This window comes from Zeus faber, assembly GCF_960531495.2.
Source record: "Zeus faber genome assembly, chromosome: 20".
Lineage (NCBI taxonomy): Eukaryota > Metazoa > Chordata > Actinopteri > Zeiformes > Zeidae > Zeus > Zeus faber.
The window spans coordinates 28,700,502-28,726,604 of record NC_137207.1 but is presented as its reverse complement, the minus strand read 5'-3'; the positions used below and the strand labels follow the sequence as shown (position 1 = coordinate 28,726,604).

The following is a 26,103-nucleotide window of genomic DNA, read 5'->3' as shown; positions in this document are numbered from 1 at the left end:
TGCTTCTCCTCAGGGTTCTGGACGCTGTCACTCTGTCTCCGCTCCGTGTGTTTACCTGTGGGCGAGGCTTATTTCTATATCCACAAACGTGATTGGTTAGAGGTAAAAGGTCAGCTTTAGATCCTCCAAACGGATCGGCTTCCTGTTCCAACTTGCCGAACGCGGAAATGAACAGATCTGCGTCATTTATTTTTAACAAAATGATTGAATGTGTTTTATTTTGACACAGAGGAATTTTTTTTTTTTTTTTCGATGATTGTCGTTATAATTTAATGGCCCAACACTCATTCAAATTGTGCTCGGAGGGAATTATTATCACCGGACATTATGACTGGAGCCATTTAAATATGTCAGACTTCAACAGATTTTCCGCGTCAAAAACCCGCAATTCCCGGATAACGGAAACTCTGTTTACTACGTCTCACGATTTATATTGTAGAAGAGTAGAATTATATAAAATAAGATGATTTGACATAGCTGCTGTGAAAGCTTGCTCTGTTTTGGACTCTCCAACGGACCACCTTTCCAAAGGTCAACAGCTTATTGGTCAGCACCAGTAAGCATGAAATCAATTGAAAGTTCTCTAACTCAGGCAGCTGTTCATATCAGCAGTGTCCAAGTCACAGAAATGTTTTTATACTTATTCATGTCTACATTGAGTTCTCTCTACAGAGTAAAGAGAGGATAGAACCCACCTCACAACAGAACCGGGCTGGCTGACAGTGCAGCTGTGATTTTGGTGCTGGGACGGCAGCTGCAGCTCCCTGTCCTTTCCGGAGAGCTTTGTATTGTTGTTCTGAACCAAAGTGTCTGGCAGCAACCGCACGACCCATTCTTTTCAAAAATTCCTTTCTCAGGGTCAAAATGAGAAAGGACTTTGGGACGGTGAGGAAAAACATCAGTAAAGTCATAGAGGTTTCCACATGGGAGGGGATGTGGCACGGTAGAGCCCTGATTAAAGAAGAGTGATGACGTCCTCGTTTCTGTAACCCTTCCCTCAGCAGGTGGACAGGCTATTGCAGCTTTTTTCGGGACGGCCACACTTTTTAGAATGAAATAACCCCCCAGCACACTGCTATCCCCTTAACCACATCACAAACCCACAGATATCTCCCAATTATTATCACCTACTAATAGTAAGTAAATAAGTAAATATTTTGAAGCATTTTTTAAAACATGCATCACAAAATGCTCGACAAGCAGTCAGGTGGCAGAAAAGAAAATGAAAACCACAGTGGTCTTGTAAAATAAAAGAATACAAAAAATGAAATATTAAGTAAGAAGCACAATGAAATATGAGTTAGAAACAAGACAAACAGACAAATTCAATGGAAGAGGACACAATCAACAACGTTAAGGAAAGCTGCTTGAAACAAACAACAGATTTGGATGATCTGCCGGATCTGCTTTTCATTAAACATTTGAGCGACGGACAGATAGCAGGCCTGAGTGACCAGCTGCTAGAGTAAGGGCTTAGCAGCTCAGAGATATAGAGAGGGGTGAAGCCATTCAGATCTTTAAAAGTGATGAATACCATTTTTGGAATTGATTCTGAAACTAACAGGGAGACGAGGAGCGGAGTGATGTGGGATCTGGCAGCATTTTGGAAGCAGCTGTAGGCCAGACAGAGGTGGAGGCAGGTGAAGAGGAAGTCACAGTGATCTGAAGGATCGACCCATGACTCCATACAGCAGAGGAGCTGAGTAGGACACATGGTTGTTAATATCAACTTTAAAATATCTGTTAAATGGGTGGTCGCGCCACCCGGTTCCAAAGCAAGTCACCCCTGTGAATATCATTGGTCACTGAACAGTGCAGTCTCAGTACTGTGCTGGTGATGCAAGACTTGCAAACTATTTGTTCGAACAGAACAAATGTGAATAAGTCGGGAGTTGTCACTCCGGCTAAAGAGTGAACATTGAACTCACAAACCGAAAATAATTACTGAGGACTTAAGTCCAAGGCAAAAAGATGTCAAGCCATTTGGCAAAATTCATATGGAATGTGACTGATTTGCGTTCAGCAGAATAAATCATTTTATAATAATAATAATAACAATAATAATGATAATAATAGCTCTATTTATTTAGCACCTTAAAAACACAGTTTACAAAGTGCTTTGACAGATGAAATAAAAGCAGAGTGTTCAGATCATGAATTGGAAAGACAAAGGAACATTAATTAACAGGAATTAAATTAATTCATTAAATTGTAAAAACAGATAGAGAGAGAAACAATAAAAATAAATAAATAAATAAATACAATAAAAATAAAAAATAGATAAAGAAAGCGGGCGAAATCAAATAAAAGTAGATCTATAAAAATGGGTTTTGAGAAGTGATTTAAAAGAAGTCACTGACTCTGCCGCCGAATCTCCTCAGGCAAGTCGTGCCAAAGTCAAGGGGCCCTGACAGAAAAGGCGCGGTCACCTTTGGTTTTAAGTCTAGACTTTGGAACTGCCAGGAGGGCCCCACCCGGCTGAGGATCTTAGGCTGCGCACTGACTCATATGGGGTCAACATATCTGTTCTGTAGCTTGGAATCAGACCCAGACGCGCTTTAAAGGTGATGAGTAAAATGTTCAAATGGATTCTGAACCGAACAGGGAGCCAATGGAGGGAAGGGATTTTGACAGGATGAAATGATTCTTGACTATTCCATTCACAACTCAGATCGACCGGCTCTTCCTCTGGTTCGGGAAGTCCTCCCTCCAGGTGGACAAATCCAACGACTCTTTAGACCGAGTGACTGGTCAAGAACACAATTTGAAGGAGGAGTCAAACCTTTCATTACTACCCATCATTCTCACTTCCCTTGTGAGGTTGAAACTGATATACAAAGCGGCTGCTCTGGCTGCAATCCAGGGGTGATTAGAGCCCTGCAATTTAGATTTTGCATTCCTACACAAAATCTCATTTCCATTCTTTTTTTATTGGAATTGGAAGCATTCTAAACAGTGATTAGAAAACCCCGATTTATACATCTCCGGGCTCCGCTCCCTCGCCCCCCGACTCACCTAGGGTAGCGTTGGTGGCAGCGGTGCCTTGTGGGCCGTCGCCCCCACCCTGCCCCGTCCCCGCAGCCCTCGGCGCCCCACAGTCTATTTAAAGAGGCGTATACTTTGTGCATTACCAGATGAATAATACAACAGAGCCCCAGCGAGTTCCCACTTGACTGGAGCTCCTTCTATATGTCGCCATCATTCCTCTCCTTCTGCACTAACATCGCATCCCGGACAGGGAATAGAGCGACGAACGGAGGGATCTGCTTTCTGTCCCCGGGGCGGAGCGCCCGCCGTGCACCTCCACAGGAGACGCGCCATCCACCGCTCCGACCCGGGAGTCGGGTCTCTCTCTGAACGACACCCCTGTCCTACCCACAATGCACTGGGGCAGCTGTCGTACCGGATCAACCCCCTAGACATTAATACCTCAAGCTAATAAAACCAGCCTTTCATGGAGGAGGAGGAGGAGGATGAGGAGGAGGAGGAGGGAGGTGAAGGAGGAGGAGTAGTAGGAGGAGGGAGGTGGAGGAGGAAGCGGAGCAGCAGGATGAGGAGGAGGGAGGTGGAGGAGAAGGAGGAGGGAGGACGAGGAGGAGGTGGAGAGGGAGCAGGAGGAGATAGAGGAGGGAGGAGGAAGAAGAGGAGGTGAAGGAGGAGGAGGAGGGAGGACAAGGAGGAGCAGGTGGAGGAGGAGGAGAGGGATGGGGAGGAGGAGGAGGAGGATGAGGAGGAGGAGGAGGGAGGTGAAGGAGGAGGAGTAGTAGGAGGAGGGAGGTGGAGGAGGAAGAGGAGGAGCAGGATGAGGAGGAGGGAGGTGGAGGAGAAGGAGGAGGTGGAGAGGGAGCAGGAGGAGATAGAGGAGGGAGGTGGAGGATGAGGAGCTGGTGGAGAAGGGAGGAGGAAGAGGAGTAGTAGGAGGAGGGAGGTGGAGGAGGAAGCGGAGCAGCAGGATGAGGAGGAGGGAGGTGGAGGAGAAGGAGGAGGGAGGACGAGGAGGAGGTGGAGAGGGAGCAGGAGGAGATAGAGGAGGGAGGAGGAAGAAGAGGAGGTGAAGGAGGAGGAGGAGGGAGGACAAGGAGGAGCAGGTGGAGGAGGAGGAGAGGGATGGGGAGGAGGAGGAGTCGGAGGAGGGAGGTGAGGGAGGTGGAGGACGATGAGTTGGAGGAGGGAGGAGAGGGAGGAAGAGGAGGAGGCCCGGCGGCCACGATGGAGGACCAGGTTTTGCTGCAAAATGTTTGACGAGAACAAGCATCCTCGTCTGTGTATCAGATTGTTCTCTCTCTCGCTCTCTCTCTTCATCTGTCTATCCGTCCAGCTCTCTCTCTGTCTATCCATCTGTCGGTCTCTCTCTCAATCTGTCCGTCTGTCTCTCTTTGTCTCACTTTCTCTCTCGGTCTGTCTGTCTCTCTTTGTCTTGCTGTCTCTCCCTCTTTCTCCTCTCCTCTAGCCTCTCTCTGACCTACTTTGCTCAGATTGCTGCAGAGCTTCAGAGCGTGAACCCACACACTTAGAAATACACACTGAAACACACACATACTCACACACACACACATATACAAGTATACACACTAATGCATACATGTCCACACGCAGAGTGCTTTCCACCTGACGTTACAGTAACATTAATGATATATGAACATAAATATATTAAAATAGCAGGCTGAGGAGGAGCTCAGAGGAATATAATAACCATGCAGATTATTTCCGTGTAGAAACTGATATCTGATCAGATATCAGATGCTATCAGCATCACAGAACATCCTCAATACATCTGACACCAGGATCCCTATCAAACACTGATATGAAGGAAAAGCGACTTGACTTCCTGCTCCCTGGACTCAGAGCAGCAGCGTTTACAACCTTTTTACCATGAAATAATCCAATGTCCCAAATGTCACCCACTAAAAACCTCACAAACTCGTAAAACTGTGATTATTACTATGGCCCACACAGTGATGCAAGACTCGTGAACGATTCGATAACAAATGGAAATAACTCGGGAGTCACTCCGGCAAAAGCGAGGGAGAGCAAGTGAACGTTGTACTCACAAACCGAAAATAATCATTGAAGTGGCAATGATTTCCATTCATATCCAATGTGACTGAATTCTGTGTTGCTGAATTTTTATCATTTTATAGTTGACTGAGATCAAAAGACAGTCAAGTACTAGATGGGTGTAGTACCTCATAAAAGGTACTACCTGGTCGGAGATAGTGTGTTTAATAATAGTGATCACTAAGCCTATATAGAGATGTACAATGTATAATAATATACTTTTTTGTGGCACGGTGGCGCAGTGCATTGCACTGCTGCCTCACGGCAAGAAGGTCCTGGGTTCGATTCCCGCCTGGGGCGCTGTTGGCACCGTGCTCCGGCGGGTTATCTTCCAAAAACAGGAGCCTTTCTGTGTGGAGTTTGCATGTTCTCCCCGTGCTCACATGGGGTTTCCTCCACCTCACGTCAGTAAGGACCCCCACCCAAAACATGCACCATCATGGTCTGACCAGCGATGGACACTTATCACCTGGTCCCCGGGCGCGTCCACGTACGCTGCCCCCTGCTCCTGGCTGTGGCCCCGGAGGAAGGACAAGCCAGGATGGTTCAATGCAGAGGAGCCATTTCACCGGCCACGATCAAAGCATGTGCATGTGTGTGTGTGTGCAAGCATGTGTTGTGGAGTGTCGTGTGATGATTAAAGACTGTTTCTTTTCTTTCTTTTCTAATAACCAACAAAAGTCATTATTCAGGTATTGTATCTCATACCAAAACCGGACCAGAGAATGTGTCTAAATTCTAAATGTGGTGGCTTATCTCTAGTGAGGAGACTTTCTGTGTGGAGTTTGCATGTTGGCATGTTGTCCCCGTGATCACATGGGGTTTCCTCCATGTGACATGGTAACAACATGCAGAAGAACCATGGTCTTCCCACCGCTCCTCGCCTGCGTCCGGAGGAAGGACACGCCTTGATAGTATAACAGCGGAGAACACATTTCAAGGCCTCAATTACATACGTGTGTGTGTGTGTGTGTGTGTGTGTGTGTGTGTGTGTGTGTGTGTGTGTGTGTGTGTGAGTGTGTGTGTGAGTGTGTGTGTGCATGTCGGCCGCCCTAGCTGCACATATGCATGTGTTTTGATGTGTGCAGTGGCCATTAAAAGACAAGCTTAGCTTGTCCAGTTTTGTTTTGTTTAAACAGATGACACGTGACCAAGAGATTTATCACTTTGCCCCAGTTTCTATTAAGTTCATTCCAGGACTAAAGTAAGTGACATGCTGAGAAAATGAGCTTTCTACCTTTAGGGTTACAATGGCTACACCTGCAATACCCTCATGGTGCCCTTGGCTTGGGTCCTTGTGTGTAACATTGTACCTCGCTGGGACATAAGTGGTACCAATATAGTATTTACAGGGTGAAGGTGCTGGTGCCCCTAAAGGTACAATGCTGTACTTACTACGCTATGACAAAGTTGGCAGCACGCTACACAACTGCAAAAAAGAAGCACCACAGAACACCTACACTACTACTACTACTGCTACAACACACCTAGTGTAGTAGTTGTGCAGTAGTAGTATAGTATTAGTACTGTAGTAGTAGTAGTATAGTAGTAGTAGTTTAGTAGTATAGTAGTAGTATAGTTGTAGTACTGTAGTAGTATTAGTATAGTAGTAGTTGTAGTACTGTAGTAGTAGTAGTAGTAGTGGTAGTAGTAGTGTTGCCGTATGGTTAGCCGTAGCGTTAGCCACTAACTGCGGCAGTGTTGAGGAGCTTCATCATCGCTCCAGTGTTTCCCCCCATCCTGCCTCCCTGTCGCCATGACAACCATCCTGCCTTCCCCTCTGCATCCAGGCACCAAGGACAGCGCTCTGCCAAATACGGCTCCAACCGCCGAATAATAACAAGCCACCCGGAGACACCCCCGCCAAATAGTGATTGCTGAGAGCCATGCGCTAAACGTGGGTTTGGGGCGTGGTGGGATCAACCTTGAGGGGGAACGTGGAAGAAAAGCAGAATCAGCAGGATACACTGAACAGCTACTGTCTGCACAAAGGAACGAGGGAATAAAGAGAGAAGGGGGGGGAGAGAGAGAGGGAGGGGGGAGGGAGGGGGGAGAGAGGGAGAGACTTGACTTTTAAGATTCCTTTATTTGCAGTAAGTCGTGTCAGCAGCAGCAACTTTATCACGAAGGAACAAAAAAACAAGGAGAGAGAGAGGGAGAGGGGGAGGGAGAGAGAGAATAGAGGGGGAGGAGAGAAGGGAAGTGGGGGAGAGAGAGGGAGAGAGAGGAGGGGAGGGAGAGAGAAAAAGAGCGATAGGAGAAAGGGAGGGGGGAGAGGGAGAGTGGGGAGGGGAAGAGAGGGAGGGGAGTGTAGGTAAGCAAGGTTTTAAATGGGACAGTAATTAAGAGAGGGAGGGAGGGATGGATGGACGGATGGAGCAGCAGCTCCACCTGTCTGCATCTCTACCCAAATACTAAAAATGGAATATGAAATATGATATATAAAATATGAAATATAAAATATCAAATATGAAATGAAATATGATGTATAAAATAAGGAATATATTTTTTTTTATAAATTACGACATAGAATATGAAATATAAAATATGAAATATGAAATATAAAGTATGAAATATAAAATGTGAAATATTAAATAGGTAATATGACAGATGGAATGTGACATATAAAGTATGAAATATAAAATATGAAATATAAAATATGGAATATAAAATATGAAATGAAATGTAAAAGATGAAATATAAAATACTAAATATGGAATATAAAATATGACATATAAAGTATGAAATATAAAATATGAAATATAAAATATGGAATATAAAATATGAAATGAAATGTAAAAGATGAAATATAAAATACTAAATATGGAATATAAAATATGAAATATGAAATATGAAAAATGAAAAAAAAGTATAAAATGTAAAATATGGAATGTAAAATATGAAATTTAAAGTATGAAATATGAAATATAAAATTTGAAATATAAAATACAAAATGAAATACGTCCAGAAAGTGGCTCAAAGTGAGCGTTGTGCAGGAGCCTGATAGACAGAGTGTGAAGGAGGTCTGCAGGGTCCAACAGGGTGAGAAACAGGCGATTCACAGCTGCTGACTGACCAGGACCCCAACCCCACTTCCACCACCTCCACCACCCCCGCCTCAGACAGATAGAGACAGGCAGACAGACAGACACCTGTCCTTGGCGATGCAAATGCACGTGTAGCGTGCACTGTTCCCATCAACTCTGACCTCACTGCAGGACTGGACAGGAATACAGATACTTCTTCCCTAACTTCCGGCACTTTCCCTTCCGCTTTCCGCCTGTTACACTTATCTCTGTTGCAATGTAGCTTGAATGTTATTCTCCCTTGTAAGTCGCTTTGGATAAAAGCGTCTGATAAATGAGTAAATGTAATGTAATGTAAATGTTCAAAGCGGCTCGGGTCGCACCACTGCTCAAAAAACCTTCACTCGATCCCAATCAAGTAGGAAACTATCGGCCGGTCTCTCTCCTCCCATTCCTTTCCAAAACCTTAGAGAGGGCGGTCTCTAGACAGGTTACAGAGTACCTGTCAAGAAACAACCTTCTTGATACACTTCAATCTGGCTTCAAAAGTGGTCACTCCACCGAAACAGCCCTGTTGTCTGTGACAGAGGCCTTAAAAACTGCTAGAGCTGCTGCCAAATCCTCGGTTCTCATTCTGCTTGACTTATCAGCTGCTTTTGACGCTGTCAATCATTGCATACTCCTGTCCATACTCTCAAGCATGGGCATAACGGGCAGTGCACTTTCCTGGTTTGAATCTTACCTCACTGGGCGCTCGTTCAGTGTGACATGGCGAGGCCAGCTGTCTGTGCCTCACCACCTCACCACAGGGGTGCCCCAAGGCTCGGTGCTGGGACCCCTCCTCTTTGCCATATACACCACCTCACTGGGCCCCATCATCCGCTCGCATGGCTTTTTCACTGCTATGCGGATGATACTCAACTCTATCTGTCCTTCCCGCCCGACGACCCTACTGTCTCGACGCGGATCTCGGATTGTCTCACTGACATATCCACATGGATGAAGGATTATCATCTTCAACTAAATCTGGCGAAAACGGAACTGCTGGTCTTCCCGGCCAAACAAGGTATTTATCACAACATTGATATTGAAATCGACTCTCTATCTCTTGTTCCTACCAAGGCTGCAAGGAATCTTGGTGTCATTATTGATGACCAACTGACATTCTCGGACCATGTTGCCGCCGTCTCCCGGTCCTGCCGCTTCGCACTACTCAACATCCGAAAAGTCAGGCCTTACCTGACCCAATATGCCACTCAACTGCTGGTACAAACCTTGGTGATGTCCCGTCTCGACGACTGCAACGCCCTCTTAACAGGCTTGAGGCCTGTGCGGTGAAGCCACTACAGATGATACAGAATGCGGCGGCGCGACTGGTGTTCAACCAGCCAAAGAGGGCACATGTAACTCCGCTGCTCATGGAGCTCCACTGGTTACCTGTAGCCGCCCGCATCAAGTTCAAGTCTCTGATGCTGGCCTACAGAGTGATTGCTGGGAATGCTCCCACCTACTTAAATGCTCTTGTAAGAGCACATGTTGCCCCCCGGATGCTGCGCTCGTCAAATGAGCGTGGCCTGGCTCTGCCGGCCATACAGCCACGGCAATCCAGGCTATTCTCATTTGTAGTTCCACGTTGGTGGAACAAGCTGCCAAAAATGACCAGAGCGGGGACCTCCCTCTCTGTCTTTAAGAAGCACCTGAAGACCCAGCTCTTCAGTGAGTACCTCCTGTCCTAACCTACAATTACTTAGCACCACCTTGCAGTATTTATTGTTACACGAATGTTGTTATTACACTAATCTCTGTCGCAATGTAGCTGAATGTTATTCTCCCTTGTAAGTCGCTTTGGATAAAAGCGTCTGCTAAATGACTAAATGTAAAGGTAAATGATACTTATATACCTGTCTGTCTGACTGGTTATATACGCGTCCGTCTGACTGGTTGTATACCTGTCTGTCCGACTGGTTGTATACCTGTCTGTCTGGCTGGTTATATACGTGTCTGTCTGACTAGTTCTATACTTGTCTGTCTGACTGGTTCTCTACCTGTCAGGTCTGACTGGTTCTATGAATGTGTTCTGACTGGTTATATACCTGTCTGTCTGATTGGTTGTATACCTGTCTGTCAGACAGGTTAGTTACCTGTCTGTCTGAACAACCTCCAGGGAAGACTCTGTACAGGAACAGGAAGTGATAAATGCTGTTCAAGTACTGACGGCCATTTTACTTTTTTATTATTAAAAAGGAATAAATTGAACTTAAATGTTGGAGGAAGGCGTCAGGTTAGATTTCAGAGGTCAGAGGTCAGGTCGGCTTGCACATCTTCACTGTAACGTGCATGTTGGCCTGCGGAGGACAGACTGCTGCTCCGCCCATCCGACTGGTTCTACACCTGCAACACCATTGTTTACATCCTGCACCGCGACAATCAGCCCTGCCCCCGCACCCCGCCAGCACCAAGCTGCCGCCCAGTCCTGTGTCCAGAATACTGCAGTAGCAGGTGGCACACAAACACACACACACAAACACACACACACACACACACACACAAATACACACACACACACACACACACACACACACACACACACACACACCCACACTCACACACACACACACACACACACACACACACACACACATCCCTCCTTGGTGCAGATACACAATTCTGTCGCTCCTTCTGCCCTTACCCGTCTCACTCTCTTTCACTGTCTCTCTCTCTCTTTTTCTTTCTGTCTCTCTCTCCCTCCCTTTTTCTCCCTCTCTATTCAAAGGGTTGTAGTAACGTGGGAAACCTGTAATGACGTGAATGTGATTACATCTGTACAAATGAGTAAAGCTATAAAAATAGAATAAAAATCGGTCTCCTCCCATCGTATGCAAGTGTGTTTCTAAAAGTGTTCAATTTATTCAATTAATTGGCATCCCACCAATTAGTTAAACTATTCATTGTCAGTTAATTAATGAATTGCTCCTAATGGCTGGTACTGACTAGTACTGACAAGTGCTGACTTGTACTAGTATTATGTAGTAGTATGAGGCTAGTACTGACTAGTGCCGGGAAAGTACTGACTTGTACTGACTAGTACTGACTAGTGCTGGGCTAGTACTTACTAGTACTGAATGGTGCTGGGCTAGTACTGACTAGAACTGACTAGTACTGACTAGTGCTGGGATAGTACTGACTAGTACTGACTAGTCAGTACTGACTAGTACTAACTAGAACTGACTGGTCCGGGGGTTAGTACTGACTAGTGCTGGGATAGTACTGACTAGTACTGACTAGTGACGAGTACTGATTAGAACTGACTAGTGCCGGGCTAGTACTGACTTGTACTGACTAGTGCCAGGATAGTACTGACTAGAACTGACTAGTGCCGGGCTAGTACTGACTAGTATTGACTAGTACTGACTAGTATTGACTAGTACTGAATAGTTTTGACTAGTACTGACTATGATAGGCTAGTACTAACTAGTACTGACTAGTACTGACTAGTATTGACTAGTGCTGACTACTTTTGACTAATACTGACCAGTGCCGGGATAGTGCTACTAGTTTGCAAAGTGGATCAATAAATCTGTTTCTGTCTGTCTTGCTCTTGACCAATGGAAGAGGCTGAACGCATGCTGCAATACATTGTGGGAAATGTAGTTAAACAGACCCCACCGCGGGGTGCGGGGTCTCTAGAGTGTGATTAACACCTGAGGTTGTTTTAAGGTGGATTCCTCTGGGAATACTCTGTGCTATGCTGAGGAAAAACAAAGTAGCTGTTGGTAAAATAATAAAAATAAAATAATTGATACCCTTTGTTTAAATCTCGTCCTGTCCTGCAGATCGACCATAAGATTGATCCATTGATCCATTGATACATTGATATATGATTGTGCCCTGATAGCCCACACACCAGACGCCCTACAAAACATATGTACATGCTTGTGTGTGTGTGTGTGTGCTCGGCGGTGTCAGTGCTGCTGATAGACGTTTATGTACTTAGCTTGAGCACTTAGCGTGATGCTTTATGGGAGAATCTACACACAGACTAAAGGCCAATGTGTTGGGGCGACGCCACGCCAAGGATTTATACCCCCCACTGCCCTGCCCTACCCTGCTCCACCCCGCCATGCACGGAGTGAGTTCCGTCCCAGGAGGAGTCACTCTTTGCGTCTAGTGAGTGCAGGTCTGCTCAGAATTGATGAAACAGACATTCTTAGGAGACGAATAAAAACCTGCCAAGCATCGATGATGTCATCGCCCCGCAAACGGAATCATCCAATCAGAGAGCCCCATGTGATGACAGGACCTAAACTTCATGTGGAAACACAGGAAATTTGAGTTTTTTGCAGTAAAGTAGGACACACGCAGCATGAGGGCCACCAGGGGGCGCTGTCCCAACAGTGGGATCCATCTTCGGATGCAGTGTGAATCCGGGTGAACGCGGACCGATCATTTCATTTAATAATTAATCATAATTAATATCTTTTTTCAGAAAACAGAAACATGGAAATGCTGAAAATATGAAGTATTATGAAACTGTAACGACCACGTATCAAATGTCAGATGTCGCACGTTTGAGACGCTCCACCCGCTCCATCCGCTTGACTTGGTGCTGCTGATTCAGCACAAAGCCGGTCTGCTGCACGGAGCGAGGGAGCGAGGGAGGAGGAGACGGAGGTATAGAACACCTGTTCACTGCGTCTCTGGTCACACCCGTCCTGCAGGGAAATCAGTATGGCACCAGCAAACCCAGCAAACGCATACCACCCACCGCCCAGCAGGAAGTGATGTCATCAGGGGGAACCGTGGGTACTACAAGGAGAGGAAGTGATGTCATCAGGGGGGGCTATGGGTACTACAAGGTCAGGATGTGATGTCATCAGGGGGAACCGTGGGTACTACAAGGAGAGGAGGTGATGTCATCAGGGCGAACACAGACGATCGTGAGTCACTCCTCTCACAAGTGTTGCATTAATTTTGAAATATTTTGGGGATTTTTGTGTTTTTATTTTCAAAATATTTATTACTGTAACATGTCTGGACATAAACACATTGTGACCCAACCCTCTGTCCCTCTCTCTCTCCCTCTCTCGCTCTCTCTCTCTCTCTCTCTCTCTCCCTCTCCCTCGCTCTCTCTCCCTCTTCCTGTCTCCGTCTCTCTCGCTCCCTCTATTTCTCTCTGTCTCTCTCCCTCTCTCTCTCATCTCTCTCTCTCCCTCCCTCTCTCTCTCTCTTTCTCTCTCTCTCTCTCTCTCTCCCTCCCTCCGGTGAGGAACCACACAGGGTTTCTTCCACCTGTCTGTCTCACCTCACTGCTCCACATAACCTCATAGACACATGGAGGATGAAACATGCGACAGACAGACAGTACACATGGGTGAGGGTTTCAGACGGTTGGGTCAGTGCAGCTCGGCTTGACAGATTTGACGTACACACTCACAAACACTCAGTTCCCGGTTTCTAGGCAGTTCCATCCACCCTGTGGGTTTCATGGATCATCACCGTGTCACTCTGGAGCTATGCTCTGCACCCAGCACCAGGCATTCTTCTTATTGGCATTTTAATGTAAAGTTGCTGCTCGACGCCACGTTCTGCAGTAGTTTTAAATCATTCTGGGATGGCTGGAGGAGCAGGAAGGGGGCCTTCAGCTCCTTGGGTCAGTGGTGGGAGGTAGGCAAAGCACAGATCCGTGTCTTCTGCCAACGGTACTGTGCTCACTCCACACACAGGGTTAGGGAGACCATACACACCCTGGGGCACCATCAGGGGCATTAAGGGTGGCCTCCTTCGTGGCAGCGCCCCTGCGGGTGGGAGGCTGCAGGAGAAGAGGCAGGAGCTGAGCACTTTCCTCCAGGAGAGAGTACAGGGTGCCATGGTCAGGGCTCAGTACATCGGCATCAGGGATATGGACGCCCCCAGCTCCTATTTTTTCAACCTGGAGAAGAAGGTTCAGCAGTCCAGACGGATGGCCTGTCTCCATCTCCCGGCTGGCAGGGTGACCACCTGCCCGGCGGAGATGAGGGCGCACGCGGTGGCCTTCTACACCACCCTATTCAGGGAGGAGGGCTGTGATTGAGAATGTGCTGCGGAGCTCCTTCAGGGGCTGCCTCGGCTGGGGGTCGGGGAGCGGGATGCCTTGGACACAGCCATTGGAATGGAGGAGCTCACCTCTGTTGTGGGCCAGCTGAAGACTGAACGCGCTCCTGGGATACACGGTCTGCCTCCAGAGTTCTACAAGCATTTCTGGGGCCTGTTAGGGGGAGATCTACACCGGGTGCTGCTGGAGTTCGTGCAGACTGGTACGCTACCAGCCACGCAACCCTCTCTCTCATACCCAAGAAAGGGGACTTGGCCTTGCTCATAAACTGGAGACCCGTTGCACTGCTTTACACGGATTACAAACTCTTCTCAAAAGTCCTGGCCAATAGGCTGAAGGGAGTTTTAGGGCTGTTGATTTCCATGGACCAGTCTTAAGGACAAGATCTATTAAGGACAAGTTGTTGTTAATGAGGGATTTGTTTGACCTGTGTAATTTCAATAACATCGATGTGGGTGTCTGATCCCTTGACCAGGAGAAGGCTTTCGACTGAGTGGACCACGGTTTCTGTTTTCGACCTTGAAGGCATTTGGGTTCGGAGAAGGGTTTCTTAACTATGTGCAACTCCTTTACAGGGGAGCATCCTGCCTGATCAAGGTGGGAGGGGTGTTGAGCCGTCCACTCCCTGTGGAGAGAGGGATAAGGCAGTGCTGCCCCATCTCTGGTCGGCTCTTGCTATAGAACCTCTTCTGCACGCTTTAAGGAACAGGCTGAGTGGGCTCTCCCTACCAGGGCTGCCACAGGGGCTGCCAGGGCTCGTCGCCGCTTATGCGGACGTCACCGACCAGGATGACGTCTGGGGGTTGGTGGCTTGCTTGGGGATGTATCAGACAGCCTCGTCTGCTAAGGTAAACTGCGAGAAGAGCGAGGCCTTGCAGGTGGGGAGGTGGGGGGGGGGACCCCTCCTGAGCTACCAGGGGGCCTGAGGTGGGGAACGAGAGGAATGAAGATTTGGGGGGGGGTTTGGGCTCGGAGCAGTACCAGATGTAGAACTGAGACAGTGTGGTGGAGAAGGTGTGTGCCAGACTGTCCAGGTGGAAATGGCTGCTACCCCAGTTGTCCTACAGGGGGAGGGTGCTAGTTGCTAATAACTTGGTTGCCTCAACCTTATGGCACCGACTGACTGTTCTGCATCCACCCGGAGGCCTGCTAGAGGAGATCCAGATGGCCATCGTCAACTTCTTTTGGTCCGGTCAGCACTGGATTAGAGCTGCAGGCCTCTATCTGCCGGTCCAGGAGGGGGGTCAAGGCCTCATTGACATTGTATCCAAGGTCAAGGCGTTACGCCTCCAAACAGCACAGAGGCTGTTGTACGGTAGTGGACTGCGTTGGCTGGACACAGCCAAGGTGCTGCTGAGGCAGGCGGGGCGCCTCTCTTATGACAAACAGCTGTTTCTGCTGCGGACTGACAGGGCTGACTCCTTTCTACCAGTCAGTGCTGCAGTCATGGCAGGTTTTTAAGGTCCACCATGACACCACGACTGCCCCTGTGATGTGGCTGTTTGGGGAGCCTTTGTTTGGGAACCCACTGCTGGACTCCGTCCTCCTTTCCTCCTCCAGCCTGCGCTCCAGCTTGCACAAGGCTGGGTGCGTCAAGCTGGGTCATCTGCTGAAGGCGTCCGCGGAGCAGCTCATGGAGACAACTGGCATCAGTTGCTACAAACTCTCTCCAAGGAGGTAAACTGTACAAAGGAGGAAGTCAGGGCTATAAAGGGAGCTGTCCTTATAGTGAACAGCTGTCTCAAACCTGGTGAAGAAACCAACAGATCCCTGCGTACCTAGTTATCTCTGAGGAGGGATGTCTGTACTCTTGCTGCCTATTTACCGGTTGACTGATTTGTCTCTGGTTTTTTGCTATGTTTTTTTGGTTCCTTCGTGATCAAGTTGCTGCTGCTGTGACATGACTTAGTGCAAATAAAGGAATCTTAAAAGTCGAAAGTCTCTCCCTCCCCCCCTCTCTCCCACCCTCTCCCTCTCTCTCTCCCCCTCTCTCCCTCTCACTCTCCCTCCCCCTCTCTCTCTCTCTCCCTCTCTCTCTCTCCCTCCCTCTCTCCTTTTCTCTCTCCCTCTCTCTCTCTCCCCTCTATCTTTCTCTCTCCCCCCTCTCTGCCTCGCACTCTCTCTCCCTCTCTCTCTCTCCCCCTCTCTCCCTCGCACTCTCTCTCTCTCTTCCCCCCCTCTCACTTTCGCAGCCTCTCTCTCTCTCTCTCCCTCCCTCTCTCTCTCCCACTCCCCCTGTCTCTCCCCCTCTCTCTCCCTCTCTCTCTCCTGCTCTTTTCAGGGTGACCCGCTGGTCCTTGCTCTAAGAAAACTGACCTCATCTGCGGACCCCCAATGACGATGTGACGGCTGTGATGTCAACTGTAGCTCTGCCCACAGCCGAGTTTCGCCCCAGATGCTCCAATCGCAGCACGGGAATCAGACGGGGCCTCGCTCCTGCACACAGTTTGGACGGCAGCTAGCTAGCCGGCGCTGACGCACAGTGTGCTGAGAATAACCCTCACCAAGAGGAACCAGTGACCTAGTAACGGTTGGAAGAGGGAAGGGGCGGCCGAGGTTTAGAGGAGGGGGCGTGGGGGGTCCCGACCATCCAATCAGATCCTCGATTAGTGTAAATAACTTAATATGCAGAAAAACTGTACCGCAGCCTAGTCCTCATTTCAGTGTTTACACTGCTCCACACACACACACACACACACACACACACACACACACACACACACTGTGAGTGTTGCTGACCAAACTCTGTCCTGAAAGGGGACACTCCTGGTCCTGGTCCTGGTGCAGGAGGAATGGGTCCATCAGAGCATCTGTTTTGTTTTCAATGATCCGTTCCGAGTGGCGATCAATAATCAAACCAGTGGAAAACAAAGCCTGTTCCAGTCCTCATCGAAACCTTCAGAGAGTCTCACAGGAAAATCATTTCCCGATCAATGTTAATGATTAAACAATCTCATTTTCTAAGTCGATATAGAGCAGAGGTGTCAAACCATGGGCCCCGGGGCCACATCCGGCCTGCCACATGTTTCTAATGTATTGTTAAATCTGTGCGGCCTAGAATCACAATGCTTAATAAATCCACATAAAAATAATTATAATATATGCTACAATTAATTATGAACATTTAGATCTGAAGTGGGAACCGAGTTGGAATGACAGATTTCCAAGTTCCACAGAACGCAACATCCAGTAGTAACAACAGACAGTGAAACCTGTCACTTCCCCCCTGCGCCCTCTAGTGGTCCCATCATCTGAAGACAAGACACATTCTGGTTTCCCATGTGCACTTTTCCATGTTGCCATTACGTCCACATCATAACATGCAGGCCAATGGAAAACTTCATCACACGTGCATGGTAAGTAGATGAAAGGGTTAATGGTCAGGTTAGGACACAGCAGAGGAGAGAGATGGAGGGAGATGGAGGGAGAAAAGAGAAACAACAGACAAAGGGAACATACTCAATAAAATGTCAATAAGTTGTTGTTGGAGGAAGATTTAAGACCGAAGCATCATGGCCGACTACACCTCTAACTCCCTCCCTCTCTCACCTGCTTCCACCTCTCGCTGTCGCTCTATCCCTTGCATCCAGTTCTCTCTCCCTCCTTCTCTATCCTGCTCGCTCGCCCACTGCAGCAGTACAGCAGCACAGTACTGGGAGTGTTTACTGGCACAGAGCTGTCATACTGGGAGTACTGGTACAGAGCTGCATACTGGGAGTACCGGTGCAGAGCTGTCATACTGGGAGTACTGGTACAGAGCTGAATACTGGGAGTACTGGTATAGAGCTGCATACTGGGAGTACTGGTACAGAGCTGTCATACTGGAAGTACTGGTACACAGCTGCATACTGGGAGTACTGGTGCACAGCTGTCATACTAGGAGTACTGGTACAGAGCTGTCATACTGGGAGTACTGGTATAGAGCTGTCATACTGGGAGTACTGGTACAGAAGTCTCATACTGGGAGTACCGGTATAGAGCCATCATACTGGGAGTACTGGTATAGAGCTGCATACTAGGAGTACTAGTACAGAGCTGTCATACTGGGAGTACTGGCACAGTGTGGCATACTCGGAGTACTGGTATAGAGCTGCATATTGGAAGTACTGGTACAGAGATGTCATACTGGGAGTACTGGTACAGAGCTGTCATACTGGGAGTACTGGTATAGAGCTGCATACTGGGAGTACTGGTATAGAGCTGCATACTGGGAGTACTGGTATAGAGCGTATAGAACAGAGACAATGCACATTTTTATCAGCAATAAAAGTTTCCAATATAATAACATATAAAATAAATAGCATAAAAATATAAATATATTAGAAATGTGGCCTGCACAAACAAAAAAATGAATATTCCGTGCAACAATATGTAAAATCAAGTCAGAAATCGAGTCAGTACATCTAAAGAAAGTGTGTAGGTGTGTAGTCTATGTCCATTATAGTGACAGTGTCAGTGTCAGTATATGTGTGTGAGTGTCTTGGGCGGGGCACTTGTGAGATCAGCATTCACAGTCCTGATGTCTTGTAGAAAGAAAGTCCTTCTCAGTCTTTCCGTTTTTTTTGCTGCGTGACAGCGAAGGCGTTTGCCCGACCGCAGCAGCTGGAACAGCCCATTGTTGGGGTGGTGAGGATCTTTCATGATCCTGCAGGCTCTGGTTCTGCATCTCCTGGTATACAAGTTCTGCAGGGGGGGGTGGCTCCCATGGCCCATTCAGCCAGACACACCACCCTCTGCAAAGCTCTCCTGTCCTGAGTGGTGCTGTTTCCAAATCAGGCGGTGATGTTGCCTGTCAGGATACACTCAACAGCTCCAGAGTAGAAGGATTGAAGGAATCCATAGGGAGAATTTGAATTTCTTCGGCTGCCTGCGATGATAAGGGCGCTGTCTTGCCTTCCTCACCAGAGTGTCAGTGTGAGTAGTCCATGTCAGATGTGCCATAATGTGAACTCCCAGGTATTTGAAACTGCTCACTCTGTCCACAGTAATCCCATTTTTTCATAGTGGCATATACGTCCTTGGTTGTGGTGCCCTACCTAAAGTCCACAATCAGCTCCTTAGCCTTTGAGACGTTCATGACAAGACAGTTCTCCTGACACGAGTGTCAGATCACCACATTGTGCAGATAGGCTTTCTCGTCGTCGAGAAGCTGGACATGGCCACACAGTCATGTGTGTACAGGGAGTAGAGTAGTGGGCTGAGGACGCAGCCCTGGGGGGATCCTGTGCTCAGGGTGAACAAGTTGGAGTTGTGTCCACCCACCCTAACTACCTGGGGCCTGGCCGACAGAAAGTCCAGGATCCAGGCGCACAGGGAGGTGTTCAGTCTTAGGTCGATCAGCTTTGCAGCCAGTCTGGAGGGGACTATGGTGTTGAATGCTGAGCAGTATTCAATGAACAGTGTTCTCACATAGCCCCTTCCGGCTGTCATGGTGGGAGAGGGTGGTGTGCAGAACATGGGAGAGCGCGTCATCCGTGGATCTGTTTGGACGGTATGCGAACTGCAAGGTCCAAGGGAGGGAGGAGCAAATATAGTCCTTAATCAGCCTCTTGAAGCACTTCATGACCACCAAGGTTAGAGCCACAGGTCGGTAGTCATTCAGGCAGGCTGGGGAGGCATTCTCTATACCAGTACTCCCATTATGCAGCTCTATACCAGTACTGGACAGAAGACTCGATCCGGTACCAACAGGGTAAGCCATGTTTCCCTCTAGCAGATGATATTAGAGTCTTGAATATCCCTCTGGAACGTAATCCTTGCCCTGAGATCATCCATCTTGTTCTCCAGAGACTGGACATTGGCGAGAAAGATGCTAGGTAGAGGTGGACGGTGGGAGATGCTAGGAAGAGGTGGACGGTGGGCTTGAGCTCTCAGTCGATTCAGAATGCCTCTGTGTGCTTCTCTGTGTTTTCTCTGCCATTTCCCACAATCACTTTGTTGTATGGTAATCGGTTCTGAGGATCTCTGCCAGCCATGCTGGGTTGATCGAAAACGTATTTAATAAACGGTGCTTTATTTTTTACATTTAAGAGTGTATTCATGTTGTATGACTCTAATGCCAGTTAGTTTCGGGTGAAAAAATAACTAAAAATACACATCAAAATTAAAATAATGTCTCCTTGGAGCACAACAAATGTTGACCGACTCGTACGGCGCCATTTTGTTTTCAGGATGTACTTGTATAGAGCTGTCATACTGGGAGTACTGGTACAGAGCTGTCATACTGGGCGTACTGGTGCAGAGCTGTCATACTGTGAGTACTGGTATAGAGCTGGGAGTACTGGTACAGAGCTGTCATGCTAGGAGTACTGGTACAGAGTTGCATACTGGGAGTACTGGTATAGAGCTGTCATACTGGGAGTACTGGTACAGAGCTGTCATACTGGGAGTACTGGTACACAGCTGTCATACTGGGAGTATTGTACAGAGCTTTCATACTGGGAGTATTGTACAGAGCTGTCATACTGGGAGTATTGTACAGAGTCGTCATATCGGGAGTACTGGTATAGAGCAGTCATACTGGGAGTATTGTACAGAGCTGTCATACTGGGAGTATTGTACAGAGCCGAAATATCGGGAGTACTGGTATAGAGCCTTCATACTGGGAGTACTGGTATAGAGCCGTCGTACTGGGAGTACTGGTACAGAGCTGCATACCTGGGGTACTGGTATAGAGCTGCATAATGGGAGTACTGGTATAGAGCTGTCATGCTGGGAGTACTGGTACAGAGTTGCATACTGGGAGTACTGGTATAGAGCTGTCATACTGGGAGTACTGGTACACAGCTGTCATACTGGGAGTATTGTACAGAGCTTTCATACTGGGAGTATTGTACAGAGCTGTCATACTGGGAGTATTGTACAGAGCCGTCATATCGGGAGTACTGGTATAGAGCCGTCATACTGGGAGTACTGGTATAGAGCCGTCATGCTGGGAGTACTGGTACAAAGCTGCATACTTGGGGTACTGGTATAGAGCTGCATAATGGGAGTACTGGTATAGAGCCGCCATGCTCTATACCAGTACTCGTACAGAGCTCTATACCAGTACTGGTACAGAGCTGTCATGCTAGGAGTACTGGTACAGAGCTGTCATACTGGGAGTACTGGTACACAGCGGCATAATGGGAGTAAATGGTAAATGGACTGCATTTTTTATAACGCTTTTTCAGTCTTGCGACCACTCAAAACACTTAACAATACACACCTCACATTCACCCATTCACACACACATTCATATATCGACGGCAGCGACAACCGTGCAAGGTGCACACCAGCTCATCGAGAGCACTTTAGGGTTCAGTGTCTGCTCAAGGACACTTCCATGCACTGCCAGGAGGAACGGGGGATCGAACCAGGAACCCTCTACATACTGGACGACCCGCTCTACCGTCACCGCCACCGTCGCCCCCGAGTACTGGTATAGAGCTGCATATTGGGAGTACTGGTACAGAGTTGTCATGCTGGGAGTACTGGAACACAGCTGAATAATGGGAGTACTGGTATAGTACTGGGAATATATCAAACAGAAGATTTAAACGTCTTGGTTCCTGTTTGGGGCGAGTTGGACGCTCTCGTCTGATCAAAGATTTCAAACTGATGGACTCGGGAAACACGGTGCTGTTGAAAATAAATCCTGACTCTTCAAAATTTTCTTGTTCTTTGTTTTTTATCTTTGATCCAGAATGGAGGCTGCCTGGGAGTGGGCCCGCCCAATTTTGCTCCACAGACAATCACAGCCTTTCACCCTTCGAATAAGGATCTCTCCGAAAGGTCACCTTCGAAGTGACCTAAACATTCCAGCGATATGAGACGCAGATATTCTGAAATGTCAAATATTTGCTGGTGTGATGTCATACTTTCCAGCTCAGTGTGACAGCCTCAGCTGGGTTCTGTAACACGGGTTTAGAGTTATTACAGATATTGTGACATAATATAATCATAATGAATGCTGACGCATCACAACGTTACACCACCTGGTCGCCATGACAACAGCCACACACACAGTAGTTCCACTCCTTCCACCTTCCATCCTGCTAAGACCAGCTCTGTGTGTGTGTGTGTGTGTGTGTGTGTGTGTGTGTGTGTGTGTGTGTGTGTGCTGCATCATCTTACTACTTCCTGTAGGAAGGTGATGGGGAGGGGGGGGGGGTGCGATCAATGCATGTGATCGGAGCCTCATATCCGATCAGAGAAACTGATCTAGACTTTCCACCCCTCGCAGACTGAACCCTGGACTCTGCTCCGGTGTGTGTGTGTGTGTGTGTGTGTTCCAGTTAAGTGCTCTGATGAGCAGCTATTTAACCAGCGCTGCAGATTGATTCACTGCAGACACTGAACCTTCCTCTGCGTCCACAAGACCCAGACCCAGATCTAGACCCAGATCTAGACCCAGATCCAGACCCAGATCCAGACCAAGATCTAGATCTAGACCCAGACCCAGATCCAGACCCAGATCTAGATCCAGACCCAGATCCAGACCCTGATCTAGACCCAGATCCAGATCCAGACCCAGATCCCGACCCAGATCCAGACCCAGATCCAGATCCCGACCCAGATCCAGACCCAGATCCAGACCCAGATCCAGATCCAGACCCAGATCTAGACTCAGATCTGTGTTCCCTGACAGGACTGTTCCCTGACCGACTGTTACCTGACCTACTGTTCCCTGACCAACTGTTCCCGAAATCGACTGTTACCAGACAGACTGTTCCCTGACTGGCTGTTTCCTGACCAACTGTTCCCTGACTGATTGTTCTTTGACCGACTGTTCCCTGACCGATTGTTCTTTGACCTACTGTTCCCTAATCAGCTGTTCCCTGACCAACTGTTCCCGAAAATCGACTGTTACCAGACAGACTGTTCCATGACTGGCTGTTTCCTGACCAACTGTTCCCTGGCTGATTGTTCTTTGACCGACTGTTCCCTGACCGATTGTTCTTTGACCGACTGTTCCCTGACCAACTGTTTCTTGACCGACCATTCTTTGATTAACCATTCTCTGACCGACTGTTCCCTGACCTACTGTTCTCTGACCTACTGTCTCCTGACCGAATGTTCCCTGACCAACTGTTCTTGGACTGACTGTTCTCTGACTGCCTGTTCCCCGACTGACTGTTCTCTGACTTACTGTTCCCTGGCCGACTCTTTCTCTCACTGTACATCTCCGCTGGGGAGGGGGCGCAGAGCACACGGAGTCCCTGCAGAAAAACAAAGGATCCGGAGCAGAATCCGCTCCAAGGACAAACGGAGGATGAGCCTCCGACCATCGTCGTAAAGGAAAGCGGAGCGGGCAGAGGCTGCAGCATCCAGCACCAACCGTCCCGTCGCTGCGGGGGATGGAAGCTGCATGCAGATCGACTCTCCTCCACCCTTACGGAGCCGCTAAAGCATTGCCACGCTCCGCCATCAGCATCAATTATTCACCATCCGAGCATCCTGCAGCTCCGCACGCGCTGCTGTCCCACACGTGGTTCTGCAGCGCGCGCGCGACGCGTCACGAGGACAATAAAGTTCTAACAACTTCAAACGGAGATTAGAGCCAGACGAGGAGGGTGGAGGTGATGGAGGTGACGGAGGATAAAGAAGACACTCACCCGGGCGTACTTGGAGGAGTAGGGGTCCTCGAACAGCGCCCAGATCTTGGGTTGCCAGGTCTTCCACCACCCGGCTTTCCGCGCGTCCTCCTGCATGCACAGCCGCTTCAGGTCACCGTCCGCGCCGCCCAGCGCCGGGTCGTCCTCCGGGGCGTCGGGCTCCGGGGTCTCGAAGCTGTCCAGCGCCTCCTCGGCGTCCCGGTGCTGTCGGTAGTTCATCCAGCAGCACGCCTCCACGTCCGTCTCGTCGATGCCCCAGAAGGCGAGCTCTTCCTCGAACAGTGGGCCGCACACGTCGTTCGGGCAGTGCAGCTTCCCGGTGCGGTAGTAGTTGAGGATGAAGGAGAAGACGGACGGGTGGCGGTCGAAGAAGAACTCGTCCGACTTGGGGTCGTAGTCGAAGTTGCTGAAGGCATCGGGCTCCGTGAGCCACGAGAGGCGCGTGCCCGGCAGCGTCTTCAGCGTGCTGCGGTACGTCTCATGGCGGACCCCGCCGCAGTTGATCACGATCTTCTCGCTTTCCGACGGACAAGTCATGTCTGCGCTGTAACATGCTTTGGAGGACGACTTGTTCCCCCCCTTGCGTCCTTTGAACGAGGAGACACACACCGAACTGAGCATGAAGGAGGGAGGGATGAAGAAGAGGAGGAGAGGAGGAGGAGGAGGAGGAGGAGGAGGAGGAGGAGGAGGGGGAGGGACTCTGCGGAGGGAAAGAGAGAGAGAAGGACACGCTTTAACCAGAGAGATAGAGGGGGGAGAGAGAGGGGAGGGGGAGAGAGAGAGAAGGACACGCTTTAACCAGAGAGATAGAGGGGGGGGAGAGAGGGGAGGGGGAGAGAGAGAGAAACAGAGAGACAGAGAGAGAAGGACGCGCTTTAACCAGCGAGAGAGAGATAGATACTCAGCTTGGTTATTTAACTGATTTAATGAAAACATATTGAACGACTACGAGGAGCATCAGGATGTATTTATTATTTTTTATAGTGTTATAATTATTGATGGTATTCATTATTATTTATTGTTATTTATGGTATTTAGTATTGTTCATGGTATTTATTATTATATATGGTATTTATTGTAATGTGTGGTATTTATCATTTTTATAGTATTAATTGTTATTTATGGTATTTATTGTCATTTATGGTATTACTATTATTTATGGTGTTTATTGTTATTTATGGGTTTTGTTATAATTTATGGCATTTATAATTATGTATGGTATTTATTGTTATTCGTGGTATTTGTTTTTATTTATTATTATGTATGGTATTCATTGTTATTTACAGTATTTATTATTATTTATGGTATTTTTTATTATTTATAGTATTATCAGTATTACTGGTTCACATCTGTCGCATGTGGATAATAATCTCCTAGAAGTGCATCTTTCTCCTCTCCTCTTTCAGCTCCTCTCCTCTCCCCTTCTCTCCTCTCCTCTCTCAGCTCCTCTCCTCTTCTCTCCTCTCTCAGCTTCTCTCCTTTCTGCTCTCTCTTTCTATCCTTTTCTGTTTTCCTATTTTCTGTTCCATTGTTCCCTCCCCAGATTGATCTGGCAGAGGCTCCTAATGAGGCCACAAGGAGGAAGAGAGAAGGAGAAGAAGAGAGGAGAGGAGCAGAGCATGAGAGGAAGAGAGGAAGAGAGGAGGAGAGAAGAAAGGAGAGGAGGAGGAGAAGAGAAGAGGGTGAAAGGAGAGAGAGAGAGCGATAAAATATGTTTTAAAAAGGGAAGTTTTCATGGCAGTGAGATCTGCTAGTTCTTGTGAAAACCTTTTAATTTAGTTCTTCTTCTTCTTATTATTATTATTATTATTATTATTATTATTGTTGTTATTATTATTATTGTTATTATTATTATTATTATTATCATTGTAATTATTGTTATTTTAATTTTTTCAGATTAGTGATTCATAGTCATTTACATTTAGTTCTTATTGTGTTTCTATTCTGCCGCCAAACTGTCTTTACATTGAATTTATGCACTATTATATGGGGGGAGGGAGGGAGAGTAGAGGGAGGGAGGGAGGGAGAGAGAGAGAAACAGCAAGAGAGGAGGAGAGAGGTAGAGAACAGGGAAGGGGGAGAGAGAGAGAAAGAGGGAGAGAGGTGCTCCATAAAAGTGAATGAATTCTGCTGCAGTACAGGATGTGCACACACACACATACACAAACCCACACACACAAGCACACACACACACACACTTTAAACCTGCACTATACGATGCACTAACCTTCCTCTATTCTGAGAAATGCACCACTTCTCTCTCTCCCTCTCTCCATCCCTCTCTTTCCCTCCCTCTCTCGTTCATTGGTTATCCATCTCCTCTCCTCCCCCT

At 47.9% G+C, this 26,103-nt stretch overlaps 1 protein-coding gene across 2 annotated transcripts in view; it reads right to left on the bottom strand.

Annotated features, from left to right (window-relative positions):
• LOC307245848 (voltage-gated potassium channel KCNC1-like) overlaps window positions 1-24,392 on the bottom strand; it is a gene marked incomplete at both ends in the record, with an annotated part of 50,962 nt that extends 26,570 nt beyond the window's left edge. For both annotated transcript variants that reach the window (XM_080021550.1, XM_080021549.1), the window contains one exon: window positions 23,772-24,392. In XM_080021550.1, the coding sequence (XP_079877676.1) occupies window positions 23,772-24,392 (621 nt within the window). The remainder of the gene's footprint in view (window positions 1-23,771) is intronic.
• Window positions 24,393-26,103: the final 1,711 nt, after the last annotated feature.